At 43.3% G+C, this 22,203-nt stretch overlaps 2 protein-coding genes across 8 annotated transcripts in view; one reads left to right on the top strand and one right to left on the bottom strand.

Annotated features, from left to right (window-relative positions):
- ZBTB44 (zinc finger and BTB domain containing 44) overlaps positions 1-22,203 on the top strand; it is a 366,779-nt gene that overhangs the window by 68,154 nt on the left and 276,422 nt on the right. The gene's annotated exons all lie outside the window — the stretch shown is intronic.
- The window catches only part of ST14 (ST14 transmembrane serine protease matriptase), a 49,950-nt gene that overhangs the window by 5,219 nt on the left and 22,528 nt on the right, over positions 1-22,203 (bottom strand). For 2 of the 7 annotated variants that reach the window (XM_026709191.2, XM_087939100.1), the window contains exons 2-17: positions 21,233-21,392; positions 20,125-20,252; positions 18,824-18,894; positions 18,112-18,272; positions 17,012-17,047; positions 14,729-14,966; positions 14,169-14,308; positions 13,411-13,508; positions 10,524-10,633; positions 9,855-9,985; positions 7,982-8,086; positions 7,723-7,830; positions 6,621-6,734; positions 5,203-5,325; positions 4,130-4,316; positions 938-1,212 (exon numbers count right to left, since the gene is read on the bottom strand). In XM_026709191.2, coding sequence (XP_026564976.2) covers positions 938-1,212; positions 4,130-4,316; positions 5,203-5,325; positions 6,621-6,734; positions 7,723-7,830; positions 7,982-8,086; positions 9,855-9,985; positions 10,524-10,633; positions 13,411-13,508; positions 14,169-14,308; positions 14,729-14,966; positions 17,012-17,047; positions 18,112-18,272; positions 18,824-18,894; positions 20,125-20,252; positions 21,233-21,392 — 2,185 coding nt within the window. Of the gene's footprint in view, positions 1-937; positions 1,213-4,129; positions 4,317-5,202; positions 5,326-6,608; positions 6,735-7,722; positions 7,831-7,981; positions 8,087-9,854; positions 9,986-10,523; positions 10,634-13,410; positions 13,509-14,168; positions 14,309-14,728; positions 14,967-17,011; positions 17,048-18,111; positions 18,273-18,823; positions 18,895-20,124; positions 20,253-21,232; positions 21,393-22,203 lie in introns of all 7 variants that reach the window. The other 5 variants (XM_087939099.1, XM_087939101.1, XM_087939102.1 and 2 more) reach the window with 3 other exon arrangements.

Genomic DNA, 22,203 nt, shown 5'->3' with positions numbered 1-22,203 from the left:
TCAGGGTTGACTCAACCTTCCGTCCTTCTGAGGTGGGTAAAATGAGGACCCCAGTTGTTCGGGGCAATAAGCTGACTCGGTAAACCGATTAGAGAGGGCTGGAAAGCACTATAAAATGGTATATAAGTCTAAGTGCTATTGCTATTGGTCTGAAAGGGTATAGTGTCTCCTGCTCAAGCAAGGGGTTGGTCTAGAAGATCTCCAAGGTCCCTTCCAACTTTATTATTCTATGTTCTATGTTCAGGAATCAAGAGAGAGGCAGACAATGTTTTGCAATCTCGTAAGCATGTTTACCTTCCGGCATTTTGCCACCTAGGAAAATTTTCAGATAGAGTCACTTACTCATTTACATTTAGAATAGAATAACAGAGTTGGAAGGGACCTTGGAGGTCTTCTAGTCCAACCCCCTGCCTAGGCAGGAAACCCTACACCACTTCAGACAAATGGTTATCCAACATCTTCTTTAAAAAGTTCCAGCGTTGAAGCATTCACAACTTTTAGAGGCAAGTTGTTCCACTGATTAATTGTTTTCACTGTCGGGAAATTTCTCCTTAGTTCTAGGTTGCTTCTCTCCTTGATTAGTTTCCACTCATTGCTTCTTGTCCTGCCTTCTGGTGCTTTGGGGGATAGCTTGACTCCCTCTTCTTTGGGGCAGCCCCTGAGAGATTGGAACACTGCAATCATGTCACCCCTAGTCTTTCTTTTCACTAAGCTAGACCTACCCAGTTCCAGCAACCGTTCTTTATATGTTTTAGCCTCCAGGCTCTTAACCATCTTTGTTGCTCTTCTTTTCTAGAGTCTTCCTAGAGTCTCAACATCTTTTTTACATCATGGCGACCAAAAGTGGATGTTTGTCCAAAACGAGCTGCAGGTTGGTGCCAAGTCCTCTAATCCTTTCCCCAAGGAGACCCTCTCTTCTTCCCATTCCTTCACTCACCTGTTTCTTCAGTCCTTCCCCATCCGGTCACCCAGATGTTTTTTCCTGTAGGGAATTCGTGGGTGGCATCAGGCAAACAGATAGCTCTGATCTCTTTGGAAAAAGTGACAGGGCTGGCCAGCTCCATCACAGCAATGTCAAAGTCATACGTGAAGTCATTGAAGTGCGGGTGGCTGATGATTCTCTTGATCGCCCTTTTCTGAACGAGGCTATTCGACCTGTTCTGTTGGTCCAGAAGGCCCATGTAGGCAGTCCACAGGGAGGGTTCGTTGTATCTGCAGGCAGAGCAGTGTATGTTGGTTAGCCAGGGCGAGAACTAGCAAGAACATTTTAGAATAGAATAGAATAGAATTCTTTATTGGCCAAGTGTGATTGGACACACAAGGAATTTGTCTTGGTGCAAATGCTCTCAGTGTACATTAAAAAAAAGATACATTCTTCAAGAGTCGAGAATCATCAGGTTCAACACTTAATGATAGTCATGGTGGACAATAAGCGATCAAATCATACTAGGAAACAGTCAATATAAATCGTAAGGATACAAGCGACGAAGTTTCAGTCAAACGGTCAGAAGTGGGATGGGATGGGTGATAAGGAGCAATGAGAAGATTATTAGTAATAGTAGTGCAGACTTTGTAAATAGTTGGATAGTGTTGAGGAAATTATTTGTTTAGCAGAGTAATGGCGTTTGAGGAAAACCTGTCCTTGTGTCTAGTTGTTCTGGTGTGCAGTGCTCTGTAGAATTGTTTTGAGGTAGGAGTGGAAACAGTTTATGTCTGTGATGTGAGGGGTCTGTAGATATTTTCACAGCCCTCTTTTTGACTTGTGCAGTATACAGGTCCTCGATTGAAGGCAGGATAGTAGTAATTGTTTTTTCTGCAGTCCTAATTACTCTCTGAAGTCTGTGTCTGTCCTGTTGCGTTGCAGAAGCAAACCAGACAGTTATAGAGGTACAGATGACAGACTCAATCATTCCTCTGTAGAACTGGATCAGCAGCTCCTTGGGCAATTTGAACTTTCTGAGTTGGAACAAAAAGAACATCCTTTGATGTGCTTTTTTGATGATGTTTTTAATGTTAGGTGTCCATATTAGGTCTTGTGATATCATAGAACCTAGAAATTTGAAGGTCTCTACTGTTGATACTGTGTTGTCTAGTATTGTAACAGGTGGTAGCATGGGAGGGTTTCTCCTAAAGTCTACCACCATTTCTACGGTTTTGAGTGTGTTCAGTTCCAGATTGTTCCGGTTACACCATGAGGCAAATTGTATACAGGTAATCCTTGACTTACAACAACCATTTAGTGACCATTTCAAGTTACAACAGCACTGAAGAACTTATGACCTATTTTCACACTCAGGATAGTTGCAGCATCCCCACTGTCACGTGATCAAACTATGAATACTTGGCAACTGACATGTATGTATGACAGTTGTAGGATCCTGGGGTCACTGGATCCCCTTTTGTGGCCTTCTGACAAGCAAAGTCAATGGGGAAGCCAGATTCACTTAACAACCGTGTTACAGTTGCAGTGATTCACTTAACAATGGTAGTGAGAAAAATCGATAGGGGGAGATTGTCGTGTAACAGCCTTAGCTATGGAAATGTTGGGCTCAGTTGTAGGTCCTAAGCTGAGGACAACTTGCATAAGGTTTGAAAGCTTGGAGTTTGGATAGTACAGTAGAACCTCTGGTCACGACCATAATTTGTTCCATAACTTTGGTTGTGACCCGAACCTAATTTTGGAAATTTGGCGCTTACTAAAAAAGAATGGTCAGAAGGGGAAAATTGGCTGTGGAAAACAAAATTGTGAATTTTTTGGGTCAGAACCCGAGTTGGCCATGGTCAGAAGCATTCGTGACCAGAGGTTCTACTGTACATGGATCTTGGGACCATGAGAAATTCAGCAAGGGTTGGATGATTACTGCTTACCTACCTCAGTGTCTGACCCTGATAAGAAAGCCGGCCTTGTTTTCCACTTTCTCATACCAAAATGGGATACATGGCATAGGGTCAGGATACTTGAAAAACCTCCCATCCCAATTACATTGACCCATTCCCAACTAGTCAAGTAAGGGAATGTATAAGTAAGTATATCTCATTGGTCTTTTGAGGGTCTCCAATCTTGGCACCTTTAAGACTTGTGGACTTCAACTCCCAGAATTCCCCAAGCTAGCATGGCGGGATCTCGGGAAGGGCCTTCTCAGCTACTATCCCCACCCTAAGGAACATCTTACCCCTGTCAACCCTGAAGTGGATCTGGCCAGAGCCATCTTGGAGCTTCAGTGATGCCACACTGCGAGGGATAGGGAGGGGGAAATTAAGAGATAGCTGGGGTTGTGTAGTCAAAACAAAATATTTTCTCTTGGGAACCAAGGACGTTCTTACACCTGGCTGGAGGAAGGAGGAGTGATGTCACCAGACCAGTGGACACTGCCTTGATTGGGCCATGGGACGGATTGTTTGGGATTGATGGAAAAAAACTTTTTATTTTTACTTAGGTGAAAACCAAGGGGCCTCTCAGAGTCGGTTCTCACCAGATATGTGCCAATATGATATTCCAATAAAGCTATTCTTTGAAGAATCCACCTGCCTCGGATTTCTTGCTTGCAATGGATCTATTACTAGGATCTCTGACATTATCCGTCAGCCTCCAAGAATTTTTCCTAACATCTTTTACTGCTTGACTCTTGCCAGCTGCCATGGAAACTGGAGGAGGGATAATTTGATGTTGGAGGACGAAGTTGTGTGAACTGAAAAAGATGGGATGTTTTCCTGCCTTCTGTGCAACTGCATCCATTTATCTTTTCTAGGCCAAGGTCAACCGTCTTGGCTTACCAGATGTGTGAAATGCCACCTGAAGTTGTACCCCACATGATAATACACACACCTCAGATTGGATGTCCAGTTTGAACTACTGGGGGAGGGGACTTCAATGTGTAATTTCCACGCCTATTTGCCTCAGATCTTGCTTTCCTTTCGTTGCTATCACTTCAAATCCAGTAAAAGTACTTTTCTCTATTTTAATGGAGTCTAAGGTTTTCTTTCTTGGATTTTGAATGGAGGCACAGCTGACATTATCCCAGACAAGGTGAGTCCCTCGCTCTCCTGGATCCTTTACTTTAAACATTCAATAAAGTATTTAAAAAAACACAATTAACTTCTGAAGCATGATTAAAAAACCTCTACCTACTTGATGTAGTTCTTTTCAACAAAGCAATGGGCAGCTGTGATCAGCCACTTGTTGGATATCAAGGAAGCCCCACAGACGTGACCCTCGCTCTTGACATGCAGGCTGACCTGCCAGGGCCATTCGCCCAAATTGGAGTCCATTCCACCCACAATCCGGGATTGCTTGCTATACTCACGGAGGCCACAGTCTAAAGGGAACAAAATTCAGACACAAACCCAAAATAAGCTTCACTTCAATTGGTCACCTCAGTTCAGAGAGACGTTTGGTCAATAGGCAAGACATCCAACAAGACCATTCAGCCATGTTTGTCCCAAAGATGCTTTTCCAAAAGGCAACTGGACTTTCTTGGACGAGTTTTTTTTTCTTCTTCCTTGAAAATGTTTCGCTTCTAATCCAAGCTTTTTCAGTCCAGTTCTTCATGAAACCGAAGAAGCTTCTTGGATGAGAAGCAAAACATTTTCAAGGAAAATAACAACAAGAAGAAAGTCCAGTTGCCATTTGGAAAAGCATCTTTGGAACATTCAACAAGTTTCCTACAATCCTTTGTGTAAAGTTGGTGCCCCACCCAACCCCCAACAAGTCAGTACTTCCCCAAATTCTGTCACCTCTTTAACAACATGGCAAGAACTGAACTCTTATTTCCACCTACTCCTTTCTGCATTGAGGGTTGTGAAAATATTTGGAAGATGTTGGGATGAAAGTAACTCCCAATCTCCCCAAAAGGGAGTCAGTTTTCCACATAATGGAGGAATAAGTGCCTCTGGCTAAGGAGGACCATCCTGCCCATCAAACTGCTCCGAAAACAGATTGAGAATAATGTTATAATATTCACAGCACCTACTCTGTGCTCTCCAGGTAGGAGAGAAAGAACAAACATGGCCAACTAGACCCAATTGGTTGCCCTACTTACTCAACTCAAAAACCACCAAGTGCAAACAATAATAATAATAGTGATCATCATCAACAAAGTTTCCAACCCTTTCATGCAAGCCAGCTTAATGGTCCAAGATTGCTACATTTGTGAATTTATTCACTTCTCAGATTACCACTTTCTCGGAATGATCAGAACTCACTGCAATTCTCTTCATCTGAATTGTCGCTGCAGTCTGCCGCTCCATCACATTCCGGGTTCCTCTTGTTCACACACATATTGTTGCGGCATTTGTAGGTATATGCTTGACAGGAAACGGTGGCTGCTTTGAGTAAAGCAGAGAGAGAGAGAGAGAGAGAGAGAGATCTAAGGTCAGAAGAAGAGAACCCCAGATGATTGTGGGGGCAACCGTGTTTAGTCAAGGAAGTTGGCAGGTATCCCTCTCCAGGCTAGGAACACAAAATGGAGTCTGGAACTATTTGAATCTTTCCCACAGCATTGCAACCCCATGGATAACCTGGATGCTTCCTTTCTGGGAAGCCTAGATAATCTTCGAATTTCAACCACAATTGAGTGAATCACAGCCATTGTTAAGTGAGTAACACGGTTCTTAAGTGGATCTGGCTTCCCACTTGACTTGGCTTGTCAGAAGGGGAGATAGTAAAAGGGGACCACGTGACCCCAGGACACGTCATAAATGTGAGCCAGTTGCCAACCATCTGAATTTTGATCCTGTGTCTGCGGTCATAAGTCCCTTTTTTCAATGCTGTTGTAACTTTGAACAGTCACTTAAACAAAACGTTGTAAGTCAAGGACTACCTGTAAAACACACCATTTTGGGGGAATGCCTTCTCTCTCTTGTGGAAAAGGATGTCTACTTCCATGAGAGTAATTTTTAAATAAAAATTACACAATACCCTGCAGAACACACACACACATATAGACACACACAGAGCATATTTGTCAGGTGGCACACACACACACACACACTCCACACGCATACACTCCACACACACACCACACACAAAGACACACACACACCACATACATATACACACCACACGCACACAAAGACACACACACCACACACATATACACACCACACACACACACATACACACACACCAAACACACATAAAGTATATTTGTCAGGTGCATACACATACACACACACACACCCACATACACACACCACACCATTTCAGACAAATGGTTATCCAATCTCTTCTTAAAAATCTCCAGTGTTGGAGCACCCATAACTTCTGGAGGCAAGCTCTTCCACTGGTTAATTGTTCTCACTGTCAGGAAATTCCTCCTTAGTTCTAGGTTGCTTGTCTCCTTCCACCCATTGCATCTTGTCCTGCCCTCTGGTACTTTGGAGAATAGCTTGACTTCCTCTTCTTTGGGGCAGCCCCTGAGATATCGGAACACTGCTCTCATGTCACCCTAAATCCTTCTTTTCATCAAACTAGACATACCCAATTCCAGCTTCATCAAACTAGACATACCCAAATCTTCCCTGCTTACAAACCACAATTTTCACAACTTCCCCACCTGCCCCTCGGCCAGCATTTATCACCACTCCAGAGCTTTTACCAGAGTTTTTACCAGAGCTTTTACCAGAGCCACACTCTCCCTCGTCACTGCCATCTTTGCAGTCTGCTTTCCCGTCGCATTTCTGCTGCATTGGGATGCAATTGCCGTTACTGCACTTGAAGCTGTCAGGAGGACATCCTGAGAAGGAAAAGAGAAATTGCAAGTTTTCACTGCTTAGAGAAGAAGCCGTTCCCACCAGCCACTCTCTGTCATGCTAGCTTTGCTTCAACACTGGCACTGATTTTTGCAAGATTCCATCAAAAGGCCCTCACACGTAAAATTGGGGTCCAGATCATCATAATAATAGAAAACGGAGTTTGTTGCCAACCTTTTGAGTTAGGTCAGACTAGGAATCCAATGTCATGTAGGTCAGTTTTATTACTATAAAGCTGTAGCACTGAGCTGGCAAGTCTGAATGCACATCATCGCTCCCACCTCTTCTTTTTGTGACAACTTGGAAGGGTCTTGTCTGAAATGGGTTTTTTTAGGTTATCTTTCTGCCCTGGACTCAGTCTTCTTTTATCTGACCATATTATTGACCGTTGAAAACATTTATATAGTCATCCATTTTTCAGCCAACTCTGGCAGTTCTCAATCAAAAACTTAAAAGACGCATAAACTATTTTTAAAAAAATGATAAAACATAACTAGTTAAAACTTAAAACATTAATAAACAAATAAGAAAGAAAATAATAAAATATAAAATAAAATAATTTGTTTTATCGCTTATTTCTCAGATAAGGTCAAGATAAGACATTAGCTGAGCTTGAAAGATGAGGAGGAACTCACCCAAGATGAGAAATAAGTTTAAAGTCTAATTTTTACACTTTCATGGGGGCCCAGTTATCCTTGGAGCGATACCATTGCCATGATAATGGCTCTTCCTTCCATCCCTCAAGGCCCTTCCATCTTCCCTCCACCCTTACCAGCTTTGAGCTTCTTAAACTGTGTAAATCCAGTTCATGTTTTAATGCAAAACTGTGCAAAACTTCAAATTACGGTTCAGTTAAGAAACCCCATCTGGACAACTAAGAGTTTTGAACTCCTAGTTCATACTAAGAGTGGTCTAAAGCGTGAACTCGGTTCTCCCTGCACTAGAGTTCTCCATTTCATAAAAACAACTCACCGCACTGCAGTTCGTCACTGTTGTCCCCGCAGTCATCCACCGTATCACAAAGCCAGTATTTTGGCTTGCACCAATTATTATGGCATCGGAATTGATTCTTAGTGCAATCTGAAGAAGACCACAAACAGTGCAGTTATATGGAAAGGCCATCAACAGAGCTTTGGATACTTGTGGGCGGTGCAGCCCACTGAAAAAAAAAGTAAACAAGCCTTAGGAACATCATCCATACCACCAAACAGAGCTAAAAGGGAGAACTTACTGCAATTTCTCTCATCACTGGCATCTGGACAGTCAAACCACCCATCACAGCGCAGTTCTTTTTTGATGCAGCGGCCACTTTTGCAGGTGAATTTCCCTGGGCAAGCTACAAGTCAACGAAGAAGACAGGGAGAGAAAACGTATAAATAGATCAATATTCTACATAGGTGAAAGCATCAATATCTTCCGTTGCCATTCTGGATGGTATATTTGCAATTCTGCTCTGGGGAAAAGTCTTATTTTGCAAATAGCATTTAGTCCTGAAAGTCTTAAGTCAATCAAAAAGGTTGGCAGTTCAGCGGTTCGAATCCCTAGCACCACGTAACGGAGTGAGCTTCCGTTACTTGTCCCAGCTTCTGCCAACCAAGCTGTTCAAAAGCATGTAAAAATGCATGTGGAAAAATAGGGACCCCTTTGGTGGGAAGGTCACAGCGTTCAGTCATGCCAGCCACATGACCATGGAGACGTCTTCGGACAGCGGTGGCTCTTCGGCTTTGTAACGGAGATGAGCACCGCCCCTCAGAGTCAGAAACGACTAACACATATGTGCGAGGGGAACCTTTACTCCCAAGGATCACCCTTGAAAAAACTCTCTTAAAACTATCTCCAGAAATTATTCTACATGGAAAAAAACCCTGATATCAGGACAAGCATGGACATAATTTAATCTACTGTATGTCTTCAGAGGCCATACCCCAAAGGAATAATTAAGGAATGTGTCAGTATATTATTTGATAGTATTGGTCATTTCAGCACAAGTTTGGGGATTGTTCATCTAGAAATTTAATGTTCTTGATTGTCAATCTCTCCTTCTTCTCAGAGTGATTCTAGAACCTCAGAAGGATTCTAGGTGCTGTTTCATTATGGAGTAAATCCAGTGTTTATCTGATGTAGAACCTGGCGCTACAAATCGTGCTGAAGTGACAAGAGCCGATTCATAACTGACGGGTTACTTGTCTATTTCATCCGTCTACTAAAACTTGGAAAAAAGTCCCTACGGTCTCTGTGACAGAAGTTGGACAGGGATGAAACTGAGATCTTATGCAGATAATGAACCTCGCCACTGAACTTTGAATTAGTTGTTGGGCAGCGAGTGCCTAAATATGAGAAGAGGGAAAAGACAGAAAATTCTAAAATTCAGTTTACTTATTGTCATTCCAAATCTCAATGTACTTATCACTGGAAGCCTCAATGTTCTTCTAAGACCGTCCCCCACATTCTCTATAGCAGGGGTCCTCAACCCCTGGGCCACGGACCGATATCGGTCAGCAGCCCCTTGGGAACCGGGCTACACATGTGGTGGGTGAGCATGGTGAATTTTTATTTGTGTATGCATGGGATTAGGCAACCATCCCGTCCAATGGTGGGATTCAAATTTCTTTACTACCAGTTCTGTGGGTTTACTACCGTGGCTTGATGGGTGTGGCAGGGGAAGGAATACGGCAAAGTCCCATTCCTTCCCCACCCCACTAACCTGCTTTCCAGCTCCGTTCTCCTGTGCAGGGCAACAAAAGAAGACCCAGCCGATCAGCTGGGACTTGGGAGGCAGAGAATAGAGGGGGTGGGGCCAGTCAGAGGTGGGATTTGCCGGTTCTCCGAACTACTCAAAATTTCCACTATCGGTTCTCCAGAACCAGTCCAAACCAGCTGAATACCACCTTTGATCCCATCCTCACCCCACCCCACCACCACTGCTGGTCCATGGTCCCAAAATGGTTAGAAACCACTGCTCTATAGGATACTACATATCAAGTCCTCCCATAGAGGACTTCTCTATCGAAAAGCTTCAAAGTTTCAACCCTTCCCGACTGAGAAGGTGACTCGTCCTACCACCTCCCTCCCTGATTAACCTCACATTTGACATCTCCACTTACGGTCATTGGAGTCAAACGACAAATACTCAGCCGAGAAGCCATTGTCCACATGTGAACTATCTGAGTGGAAACGAACTGTAATTCTGTTGGTTTTACTCATTACCACAAATCCCTTGCTGGGCTGACAATATCTAAAGGATCACAAGAAGAAAAAAATCAACTGGAGGCTGGCCATTCATTCATGATGTGATGCATCAATGAACACATAAGATCTCTCTCTCTCTTTCTCTCTCTCTCTAGCTCTCTCTCTCTTTCTCTAGCTCTTTCTTTCTCTCTGTCTCTTTCTCTCTCTAGCTCTCTTTCTCTGTGTGTGTGTCTCTCTCTCTTTCTCTCTCTCTCTCTCTCTCTAGCACGCTTTATCTTTCTCTCTCTAGCTCTCTCTCTCACACACACATACACACAAAACACATGCAATAAAATGACAAGGTCTTCTCATTCTTTCCTTTCAATATGGAAAGCTAATCAGATCATCTGACAGTACTAGAGAAATATTTGTTGTTGTTTTTTAAATCAAGCGAGGACCTTTCATTTATGGTATTTATATCCTAAAAGATGTCAAGGAAGGGTCTTAAAGACATCCAGTGACTAAGACAAGTTTTCTTCTTGCCCAGTTGCAACAGATACACAGGAACTGGCAATACAGGTTTATAAATGAATAATGGCTCTTACTTGACACCGTTGATTTCCACATAGTCTTTGGGGCAGGAGTTGGAGGCATCACCAGGATCCTCAAGGTAGAATTCATTGAAGCGTATCTTAACATTTTTGTCCTCAGGCACCTGAAAATGAGATTTAAAGTTGGCAGGGGTGGGCAGAGATGAGAGGAAATAAACACTGGTACCTCCCAAACACTGGTACCACTCCCAAGCTAGATGTCTTTTCCAACATTTTCTAAAAAGTCTTCGGCAACCGTTGTTGTTGATTTAACCATTCAGTTGTGTCCAACTCTTACTGACTTTATAGGCAAGTCCTCTCCATGCTACCCCGTCAATCACAACTTTTGTTGGGTGTTCATCATTGTATCAGATTTGATGGAATCAAGCCAGTGTGTTCTTGGCTTGCCCCTTCTTCTTGCTGCACTAACCGTTCCTAGCCTCACTGACTTCTCCAGTGCATTTGCACACATGACATAGCCGAAGTAAATCAGACGTAGTCTTGTGATTTTTGGCTTCTAGTGATGTGTCTAGTTTTATAGAACTCAGCATCTCTCTGTTGGTTGCTCTGGCTGTCCATGGTATATGCAATCCTTTACAACAGCACCACAGTTCAAAGACGTCACTTCTTCTTCAATCAGCCATTCTTAGTGTCCAAGTCTCACACTCATACATCCATAGAGAGAAGACTATTGCTTTAGCAAACCTGCTTTGTGTGTTTATATCGCTGCTTTTTCCATGGAAGCATGGTCTGCATTTGATTTCTGGAGTAGAAATGTCACCATGAACAATTTTTCATCCAAGGAAGATAAACGCATGGCATTGGGCAACTAGGAATGTTTTAAATAGCCCTGTTGTCGAACTGAACATAAGAAGAATTCTAGTAATCTAGATCAGGGGTGTCAAACTGGATTTTTTGAGGGCCGGATCAAGTATTGCAGTTCTCCTCTTTAGGCCAGTTGGGGGGCAGGGGGGAGACAGGACAGGCACTTCCTGCAGCAACCTACCGGCCAAAATGGGGCATGGTGGGGCTGTGTGCATTCCCCCCTATGCCCCGTTTTTGGCCTGGATGGCCTCCTGCAGCACTTTGTCGGCCAATATGGGGCATGGGAGGACCTGAGTGCATTCCATTTTGGCTGCCAGAGATACCACGGGCCAGTCCTTTGCTATTTCCAGGCCGGCCCTGTGGGCCAGAGTTAAGCACTTAAGCCTTGAGTTTGACACCCCTCATCTAGATCACCCTGGATCACTCTATTTGTCATAAAGGACATCCATGTGTCTACGTGAAATCTGAAAATAGAACTTGAGCCCATTGATGTTTCCGTGTGAGAAGAGGAAGACTCAATTCCTGGAACCATTATGCTACAGAGTCAATATAGGACAATAGTTTAGGGTCTGGACAAGATGGTCAACTAAGAGCTCATTGGATGACTATGACCTGGTCATTGTAAACCTACATTGGTTCAAGGTACACTTGATAATGAATTAGGAGATACCATCGTCTGAACTACATTAATTTCAAAAGGAAGAGTGCGGCATAGATGCAGTAAACAAATAAAAATGTTGAATGTGAATCCACATACACGCAACTCAGCTGGGGTTACCTGCGGCATTAAATCATGGTTTAGTTTGGCCACGTTTGTTGACTAAGCCAGTTGAGATCAGTTCATACAGTATATGAAACCTAAACCCAACAAACCATATTATGGTTTAGTAGTGCATCATGAGTGGACCCTGCCAATGATTCCCTTGCTTTATTATCATAGATTCTTTTTTAAAAAGCCATGTAAAATCAAGTTGAGGGCTAGAATTTGTGTGTGTGTGTGTGTGTGTGTCTTTTAATGACCCCATAATCCCATGATGGCAAACCCACGGCATGAGTGCCACAGGTGGCTCGCAGAGCCATTTGTACGGGCACGCGAGCCTCAGCCAAACTTACCTGCATGGAGCAAGCGCATGCCTCCCAGTTGATTTTTGGCTTGTTTGAGGCCTTTTTCGCCCTCCTGGAGGCTCGAGGGAAGCCTCTGCAGCCTCGGGAGGCCAAAAAACGGGCCTTTCGGAAATACCGGAAGTGCCGAAACAGGCTCATTTTCAGCCTTCCGAGGCTCCAGAGATTCCCTCAAGCCCCAGGGAGGGCGAAAACAGCCTCCCCTGGGCTCCAGAGGCCCTCTGGAGGCTGCAAACGGGCACTTCCTGTATTTCCAAAAGGCCTGTTTTTCAGCCTCCCGGGGGTGCAGAGGCTTCCTTTGAGCCTCCAGGAGGGCAAAAAAGGCCTAAAACAAGCCGAAAATCAGCTGGGAGGCGCACGTATGCACAGTGCAGGAAAGTGGGTGGGGGTTGAGTGTATATGCACAGGGGGGCGCATTGAATTGTGGGTGCCGGCGCGCACACTCTTGGCACACCACAACAAAAAGGTTCGCCATCACTGCCATAATCCCTCACATTGGAGTAGTCAGGGCAACTGAAAGGAGCAGAGCGTTTACTGGCCAAATGCCCTTCCTGTCACCAATGCAGAGTTCGCAGCAGATAATTACTCATTATAAGAGAGAGAATTATTTACCCTTACCTAAGATCGAACTCACAGCCCCCTGATCATGAGGCAAGAGCTCTACCTCTAGGCCACTGCACCACCCCAAGCTGAGGGCTAGAAATGCACTTATTAAAATAGTAGTGATAAAAAGAAAGAAAGGTTTGGATCTCCGCCACACTCTCCATTGTTGAGTTGACATTTTTTTTTTTTTTGCTTTGTTTTCAGACTCTTAAGAATCCATCCCAGAAAAGGCCTTTCAACTCTTATTTAACACCTTGATTGTTAGCCAGATCTGCAGGTTACAAATGCTCTCCCTTAGTCTATGCTGCAAGGCTCCAAAAGTAAAAGAGAATCGGTACTCTGCAATCCTTACCTCTATATTCCATACGCAGTCCAGATTTGGAGGATAGAAGGCTGGATAATATGGTGTGGTAAAGTTCCCTGATACGCCCTTCAAAACTCCACCGCAAGCTGCAATCGGGGCAGCAGGAGGGGAGGAACAGGTGTGGAGAGAGAAAACAGAATATTATGAACCTTATTGGTGGCCGGAAGAAAGGCATTTGTGCAGAACGGCCATTAATAAGATGACGTCAATTGCTAAGGGCCCGATTCAAAAGCATGTCTATAACCCAGGAGACTAATTATGGTTACCTGTACAACACCTGTCCATCAGCTTAACCCCATCCAATTTCAGCCCAGTTCTCATTAGGATGTGTTATTAGAGTATCCGGAAGTGTGTGGGGGAAGGGGAAGGTGAAATTTATCACAACATCTCCTGAGTGAGGGAAAAATAACTGTGCCCCTAGCGCCTTATTATCCTCGAGATTTTCTCCCTCTCTAGCTTATTCATTTTCCACTCATCTTTATCTTCTACTAGACGGGATCCTTTACTTGATTAGAAGCAGACTATTTTTCTGCATGAATGGCTTAATAGTGTGTTAATGGCTGCTAAGATTCGTCTTTCTTTACTTGGGCTTCTGGCTCATATCTTTCTCGGGTCTCCTTCCTTCTCTCTTAAGGAGAATACTGTCAAGAAAAGGAGCAACAGTACTGAATTTGTTGTCAGGCCCTCATCCTGCCAACCCATGATCTCCTAGTATCACCCCAAAATAGAAAGAACGATGTTCTTACATGTCATCTTTGGCATCTGGAAAAATTCTGCTTTGAACCCAGGAAATCTTCCTCTTGCATCTGTACTTAACATAACTAGGAGGACGTTTTGAGAAGAGATGAATGTCAGGTTGTATGAAATGTCAAAGCTCCCGCACAGTCTAGGAAGGAAAGAAGGAAGGAAGGAAAGGAGGGAGGGAGGGAGGGAGGGAGTGAAAGGAGGAAGGAAGGAAAGGAGGAAGGAAGGAAGGAAGGAAGGAAGGAAAGGAGGGAAGGAAGGAAGGAAGGAGGGAAGGAAGGAAGGAAGGAAGGAAGGAAGGAAGGAAGGAAGGAAGGAAGGAAGGAAGGAAGGAGAAGGTGAAGGAGGAAGTTGGGGGAGAAAGAGAAGGAAGGACGATTAGTGACTAAGCAATGCATATTTGGCAATCTCCTTCCCCATCAGAGTAGGTATCAGTAACAGTGCAACCCAGAAGAAGGCACAAAAACTGAAGTCTATCTCAGGCTCCTGCTAATGATGCCCCCAGAAGCCCGTCTATATTTCTTCCCATGAGAGCACGTCATATTGTAGCCAATGGACTTACTTCACCAGCGAGCGTTCTTCCACTGGGCTCAATGAGTTGTACACCTTGACAAAGTCCTCTCCTAGATGGCATGGCTCGATTTCAAATGTAGTGAAGGTTAGGCTAATGACCATGTTGGCATCAGCTCTCAGCGCCCAGAAGCAGCGCATGTTGGGTGGGTAATGGCTGTTTGGGAATCCTGGCGTCGTAAAGCTGATCACCTTCCCTTCTTTGGCATGCAACGCATATTTGCAGCTGTCTAGTCAGGTGAGAGAAACAACACCAGAAGAGAAAGTTCTCAAGAGGATAGCAAGAAGGCATCTCTCATTCAGTAAAGGAATTCAGATGGGCAAATTAAAACTGGAAGGATCCAAAAGATGTAAGAGATGGACGATAGCAATAGCACTTAGACTTATATACTGCTTTACAGCCCTCTCTAAATGGTTGAGTCAGCAATACTGAATTCTAAACACTGGGAAGGGAGGGAGGGAGGGAGGGAAGAAGGAAAACGGCAATAGCACTTCAACTTATATACCACTTCACAGCCCTCTCTAAGCAGTTTACAGAATAGCATATTGCCCCCAACAATCTGGGTCCTCATTTTACCGACCTCGGAAGGATCAGTCAACCTTGAGTTGGTGAGACTTGAACTGCTGCTGTGGGCAGGGTTAGTCTGTAATATTGAATTCTAAACACTGGGAAGGAAGGAGGGAGGGAGGGAGGGAGGAAAATAGCAATAGCACTTAGACCTATATACCGCTTTATAGTGCTTTGCAGCCCTCTCTAAGCGGTTTACAGAGTAGCATACTGCCCCCAACAATCTGGGTTCTCATTTTACCCACCTGATTCAACCTTGAGCCACTTAGGAGAGAACTTCCTGGCTATGGGCAGAGTTAACCTACAATACTGAATTCTAACCCCTGCGCCACCACGTCTCCAACACATTTTGAATAAATTGTGCTTCCAAGTTAAGAGTGTTTTAGTTTACCATTCTTTAAAAAAAGAAACAACAACAACCAATAATAACCAGCGTCACGTGGTTGTAGAACTTCTAATTTTCTTTGATCGTCCTCTTTGTTACCATTTTCTATTTATCACCTTACTGTTATCATAACACTTTACCTTGTTAATTGAGTCATTATCTATTTTGAATTTTTCAATACAGCCAAACAGCTTTTCAATGATGACTTTTAATGAATTTGCACACCATGCCAAGTATTGCAATTACTGAGTGGTTATAACAAATAAACAAAGCAAGGAATATGTACTCGAAGTGATTTTTAAGGCCTGCCTAGACAAAATTTCATGTTCCTTGGCTAGTTGGGTGAAAAGCTGTATATTCCTCGGAAAGATGACAATGTCATGTATAATGAACACGGCTGTTAAATCTTGACAACAGTTTTAGCAGCAGAGGCCTCACAAAGGGAAGGGCGTACACATTCTTCTAAACTGTTGAGAGCATGGAGAGATATGTTTTGTTTGCTAAGAACCAGGCCAGAAAATGAAAGAAAAAAAGAAAAAAAACTTTCCTGAGATACAGTACTAACATTGTGCTCTTCATGGAAGAGCAGAGAGCAGAAATATCTACATCCTGAGACAAGCAAGATCAGAGAGCACCAAGAGGCCCTCAATTCAACCCTGATCTACAAATATTCTCCTTTATCAGTGCTTCTAATGTGTTCAGTTTCAAGAAAATATTTTAAGTAATTCTTCCATCTTAGTCCTTTTTCCATCTTTTTTAGTTCTAGTCACAATGCTTTGGTTCACATCTTGTGATCTCTTTTTGAATGTTTGTCTATTTGGCAGAGAGCTGTATGGAACGAAATTTCATTTTTAATGTATGCTGATTATTGTACGTTTAAAGTGACAATAAAGTTATTCGAAGTAAGCCTAAGATGGAAATTAACCAAGGAGAAAAGTAACCTACAACTAAGGAGAAATTTCCTAATGGTGAAAGCAATTAATCAGTGCCTCCAGAAGTTATGGGTGCCCCATCACTGGAGGCTTTCAAGAAGAAATTGGACAGCCATTTGTTTGAAATGGTAGAGAGTCTCCTGCTGGAGCAGGGGTTGGACTAGATGACCTCTACATCCCTGCCAACTCTGTTGTTCTATGTTCAACTGAGTTCAAGAGCCTTTATCCCACATAAGGGATGACAGGATTGCAGCTTCAATATGTTTTTTTTCCTCCAGAGAGCAATATTCCATTCTACTCCCACACAATCTCCAATTATTCAAAGATCCCATATTTTATTATGACTGTAATTAAAAACAACCACAAAACAAAAAACCAAATTTTACTTACTGTCTCGGGTTGCTTTAACGATATCCTCATCAGAAGCTACAAATTAAAAACACAAAACTTTTATAACAAGGAGTTTAACTTTATACCTTCAACATAGGGCAATCGCAGACGACCTGAATTCATAGAAAAGAAATCACCCACACAAAAATGGTTTTGGGAGGAATCCAGCCAAATCTTTTCATAGAAATGGATACTTTAGATTGGGCTAAATGCAACCAATATCCGGATTGTGAGACTTTCCTAGAAAAAAATCATCCCAGGTTGCTTCCCATTAACAGACATTGATGTCTTTAATAGATGACGTAAGTCTAATAAATGAGCTAGTCAAAAATATCTTGAAGTCTGAAGACAAATTTATATATATATATTTCTTCTTATGACCCTGATCCCTTGCTTCGGAGTGCCAATTGCCAAATCCCAATTTTTTTCCCTTCCTCGTGATAGTGTTGGCCCCCACAGACTGATTCTTAGAAATCTCTTTTACCATGAAAGAGATTTTACCATTTACCTCTTTCACCATTTTCTGACCATTCCTCATCCACTCAGGTCAGTGGTGGGATTCAAATAATTTCACAGCTGCTTCTCTGCTCTTATGATTTCTTCCAACAACCAGTTCACCAAACTGCTCAGAAAGTTAACAACCGGTTCTCCTGAAGTGGTGTGAAGTGGCTGAATCCCACCGCTGACTCAGGTCCAACTATACTTACGCATGATTTTTTTAAAAATAGTTGAGTTTCAATTCTCCAGATTGCTGAGACATTAGAAGTGGGTGTATTAGATTAGATACCACATTCTGGTAGAGATAAGTTCCCTCAGGATGGGCTCCAGCACAACTCAGAAGATACAACTTCTTGTCCCAGTGACTAACCCAGATTGGATCCTGCAACCTTATTCTGGGATACATACATTCACCTTCATTTGTGAGTATCAGATTGATTCTGCTAGATTTTCTAGTAACGTTGTCTTTTAAAACCTTTGCTTTGCTTTGACATATCCCAAAGTTCAACCTTCCCTGGTGACTAGTGTAAATACTCCACCGAGCTTGGCAGATGAGGGAATTTCATGTGGAAAGAGGAGAACAAAAAGAAAGAGAGACTTACGAAAAGCAGTGAGAGACTCCACTTGAAATTCTTGCTTCCGCAGTTTTCCTAAACCAGCTAGATTTAAACTACGGAAATTTGCTATGGCGTTATCAAGAGCATCCAACTTGTATTTAGGAACACTGAACATGGACATGAAGTAAGCAATCACACTGCCCTCACTGTGTGGGAAGGGAACAAAGAGAGATAGGTTAGACCCCAGCCTAAATAATTAGGGTTGCAAAAAACAAGATGTCTGCATTAGAAAATTCTACTATGATCAATGGCTTCAATGTCTAAAAAAGTATTTTTCAAACTTGGCAACTTTAAGATCAACAAAACATATCTAATATGCCTTCTTCCTATTTTCCCCACAATGGCAACCCGCCTAGATGGGTTGGATTGATTGGTCCAAAGTCACCCAGTTGGATTTCATGGCTAAGACAGGACTAGAACTCACAGTCTCCTACTGAATGGCCCAAATTCACCCAGTTAGGGCTGCCATGCCTAAGGCAAAACTAGAACTCTCAGTCTCCTGGTGATTGGCCCAAATTCACTCAGCTATCTTTCATGCTTAAGGTGGGACTAGAACTCTCAGTCTCCTGGTGATTGGCCCAAAGTACCCAGCCTCCTTTCATGCCTAAATAGGGACTAGAACTCATGGTTTCCTAGTTTCTAGATAGATGTCATAACCATTAAATCAAACTGCTCTGAAATTTCAGGAGTTACGTACCTGAATGCTAGTATCACCGACTCTTTGTGGAAGGGGCCAACATCCAAATTCTTTGCATAGATGTTTAAGAGCTAAAGATTTAAAAAATGGCTGCATTGAGAACAAGTATATGATCTGTATATGCCAGTATATACATTTCTATTTAATTCAGCTTAAAAATCAGCCTATTCCAGTGGTGCTCATTTTTCTCACATCCTGTACTATTATTTGTTGTCTTACTTATTCGTCTGTTGGAGTTCTACCTTCTTTGATTTATTACAAGATCTTCAATCCTTTTGTTAACAGTCTTTGTGGTAGCTAGGATTTGCTGAACAAACTCTGGGATTGGGCTACAGTCATTCAGAATGCTAAAGTGGGTTATAAATTGGGATGGCTGGATCCATGTCAGCATGCTAAGCCCAAATCCAATAAACCACATTACATGTTTTGTGTCATGTACGAACCCTATCAGGTTACTACAATGGTTTACCATCTGTTGCAGTGCCTGAAGATCAAGGAAGTCTGAGCCTTAAAGTGCAGAATCAAAGCAGAACTAAACAAACATTGGAAAACAGAGGTTGCTACAATGCTGGACAAGAAGATCATTAGCAAAGCTTTTCTCTGCTCAAGACTCTAGAGAACTATTCCAATACTGGTCGTCCTCACTGAACAACTTCTTGTTCAGTGACCATTTGAAGTTACGATGGCGTTGTACAAGCAGGACTTGTGAGAGATCCTCATAGTTGTGACCGTTGCAGCATCTCCACACTCCTGTTTCGGGTCCTCAGTAAACTGGCTTGCAATCACAACATTGCAGTGTCCTGCCATCACATAATCACCATTTGTGACAATGTCCGTCTTCCAACAACTAAAGGCAATGGGGCAGCCAGCAGGAAGTCGCAAATGGAAATCACGTTGACCTTAGATGCTGCAACCACGCAGTATTCACTTAATGGCAGCAACTAGGACTGCTGAAACTGCCTTCCTGGGTTGGCAGTGACATGATGTTGTGCCTTACAACCATGTCGCTTAGCGATGGAGTTTCAGGACGCAATTATGGATGGTAAGCAAGAACTACCTGTAATACTGGATAGACATTAGCAGAAGACCCTTCCATGCAGGACAAATTGCTGGGTTCAGCCTTCCTTAAGTATGCTGGGACTGTAACTCCCAGAATTCCCTGCAGCTAGGGAATTCTGGGAATTATAACTGCAATTCGGCTGGAATCAACAGGGAGATGAGAAGCTGCTTTAGTCTATCCCATGATATCCAAGGCAGACAATCCGTTGCTTGCCGTTGCTTATGCAGCTTTCAATTCTTACCATGTTCTTTGCATTCTTTGCCAGTGCAGCAAATTCAGGAGAGCTGGAATTCTCATAGGCATCAATGAACCGTGAGCCTATCAGTCTCATGTGGCCGTTGTATGGCTTCTGCACAAGGACAGCCCTGTCTAAGAAAATAGTGGACGGAGGTCAGAATCAGCAAAAATATTGGACAGGTGTTCTGACCCAGCTCCCCAAACACAACGAACCCTTTGAAGTGAACTCAAAGATTCCTTTATCAGCACCGGCCAAAAGTTTCTCTCTCACCACAGGCTAACAAATCTAGCCAGACGGAAGATGAACAGTTGCTTGCCACATCTATTCATCTCCACCCCGCTGCCTTTTATCCCCAGAGCTAGGGTGGGGCTTCGTTAGCAGAGGTGGCTCTTCCATCCCAAAGACTGGCCCATAGATTTCCACTGCTCTCCTCTCCTCTGCCTTCTGCAGTTCCACCCATCAAGCACTGGACCCAGCTGTTTCTCCTCTTCCTCATCAGCCCCCTCCAGACCTGGGGGCTGCTGTCTCTCCATCTGAGGGCTGACGGATGGCCAAGGCTCCGCCTCTCTCTCTCTCTCTCTCACTCTCTCTCTCTCTCTCTCTCTGATAGCTCCATTCCGTCTTCCTCCTCGGAGCTCTCAGGTTGCCTTGTTGCTGACCCTCACTCCCATGCCGCCACCTCCTCCTCTGATTCAGCTGCTGGAGGGGACGGGGGCCAACAGGCCACAACACTATGGCACTTTCTGCTACAAACCAAGAATGTCTAGAACAATCAGATACCCATTCAATTATTTGGAAAATGTCACCCCTCCATCTTTTCTCCTTGTTGCTTTTTGAGTATTACAGCTGAACCTCATCTGGAAGACACCTGCAAAATCTAGCCCTTTACTGGGTAAACTAAATATATTCACCAGGATTAGAAACTCAGCAGTTCTATTTTACAGGTGATTCAACCCACGGATCTCAGAGGGCATGGATTTATTTCGATGTAAAGCTGGTTGAATCCGTCACAGGTTATTAAGTAATGTATTAGTTGTTCTTCCTTTTAATGTATTATAATTCATAACCTATTTTTAGTTTGGAGTGCAAGCTGAACCTTAACACAACTTACATTTGAAGTGCCAAACCAGCAGCCCAACCAACAGGGAAAGGAGCAGGCAGATGGATACCACGATGACTACCACTATCCAACGTTTTGGACCACGCTTCTCAAGCTTCTTGGTGTTCATGGTGGGGAGGAACTCCACCCCTTCCTCAAGGCCGTTCATGTCCTAGAGGAAGACAGACAGAGATGATCAGGCTGCATCTTAGTACATCCAAAGTCTCAATTCCTATGTCAGGATTCCGGCAGTTACCCCAGTTAAATCATGAGTCTCGAGCCAAACTTCCAAAACTTCAAAAGGATTTATTGGGAGTTAACATGTTGGCACTGCTTGGGTATAGCTGACTCTGAAACACATAATTCATTGTCACCCTTGACCCTGGTTTTCCCCCCACCCACTGGGTGTATCGTAATTCATATTCTCCAATGAGACACCTCCATAGCCCAGAGTCTTCAATCATGCTCTCCAGTTAGAATTGTGCACAGCAGAAACTTCAGTCACCTAGTTACTATCTTTGAAAAACTATTTATGGAACACACTTTCTATTTCCGAGCTGCCGCACTGCTCTTTCAAACCCCTTTCCCCCCATCCCTTTCTGTTGGCCACTCTTAAAAAAAAAAACATAGAAATATTTTATGAGTTGACACCGTGGATGTTCTCTCATCCAAAAGTATTCAGCAGGGTCTTCTCCCCTGACACACATTGCAAGATACGTTTCTGCTTGACGTGACACCAGTTCCAACTGATACCTGAATGTTTCTTCAGACTAGTCATAGAACAAGGCCTCAGTTCAAAGCAACCTCATCTTATTCAGTTCTTTTCTCCAGCTTCTGAGTCGATTCCTCAGAATTTGTTGCCCGAGACAATTCAGACAATTCAAAACAGCTTGGCTGTTTTCTTGCAGAGGTTTCATTACCCAGCTAGGTATCTCCGTCATGCTAGCACTGATGAGGTTACCTAGCAGGGTAATGAAAAGTCT

The sequence above is a fragment of the Pseudonaja textilis genome, chromosome 9 (assembly GCF_049901715.1).
Source record: "Pseudonaja textilis isolate UNSWEBS1 chromosome 9, rPseTex1.2, whole genome shotgun sequence".
Taxonomy (NCBI): domain Eukaryota; kingdom Metazoa; phylum Chordata; class Lepidosauria; order Squamata; family Elapidae; genus Pseudonaja; species Pseudonaja textilis.
The sequence above is the reverse complement of the archived record's forward strand: the minus strand, read 5'-3'. Positions and strand labels throughout refer to the sequence as shown.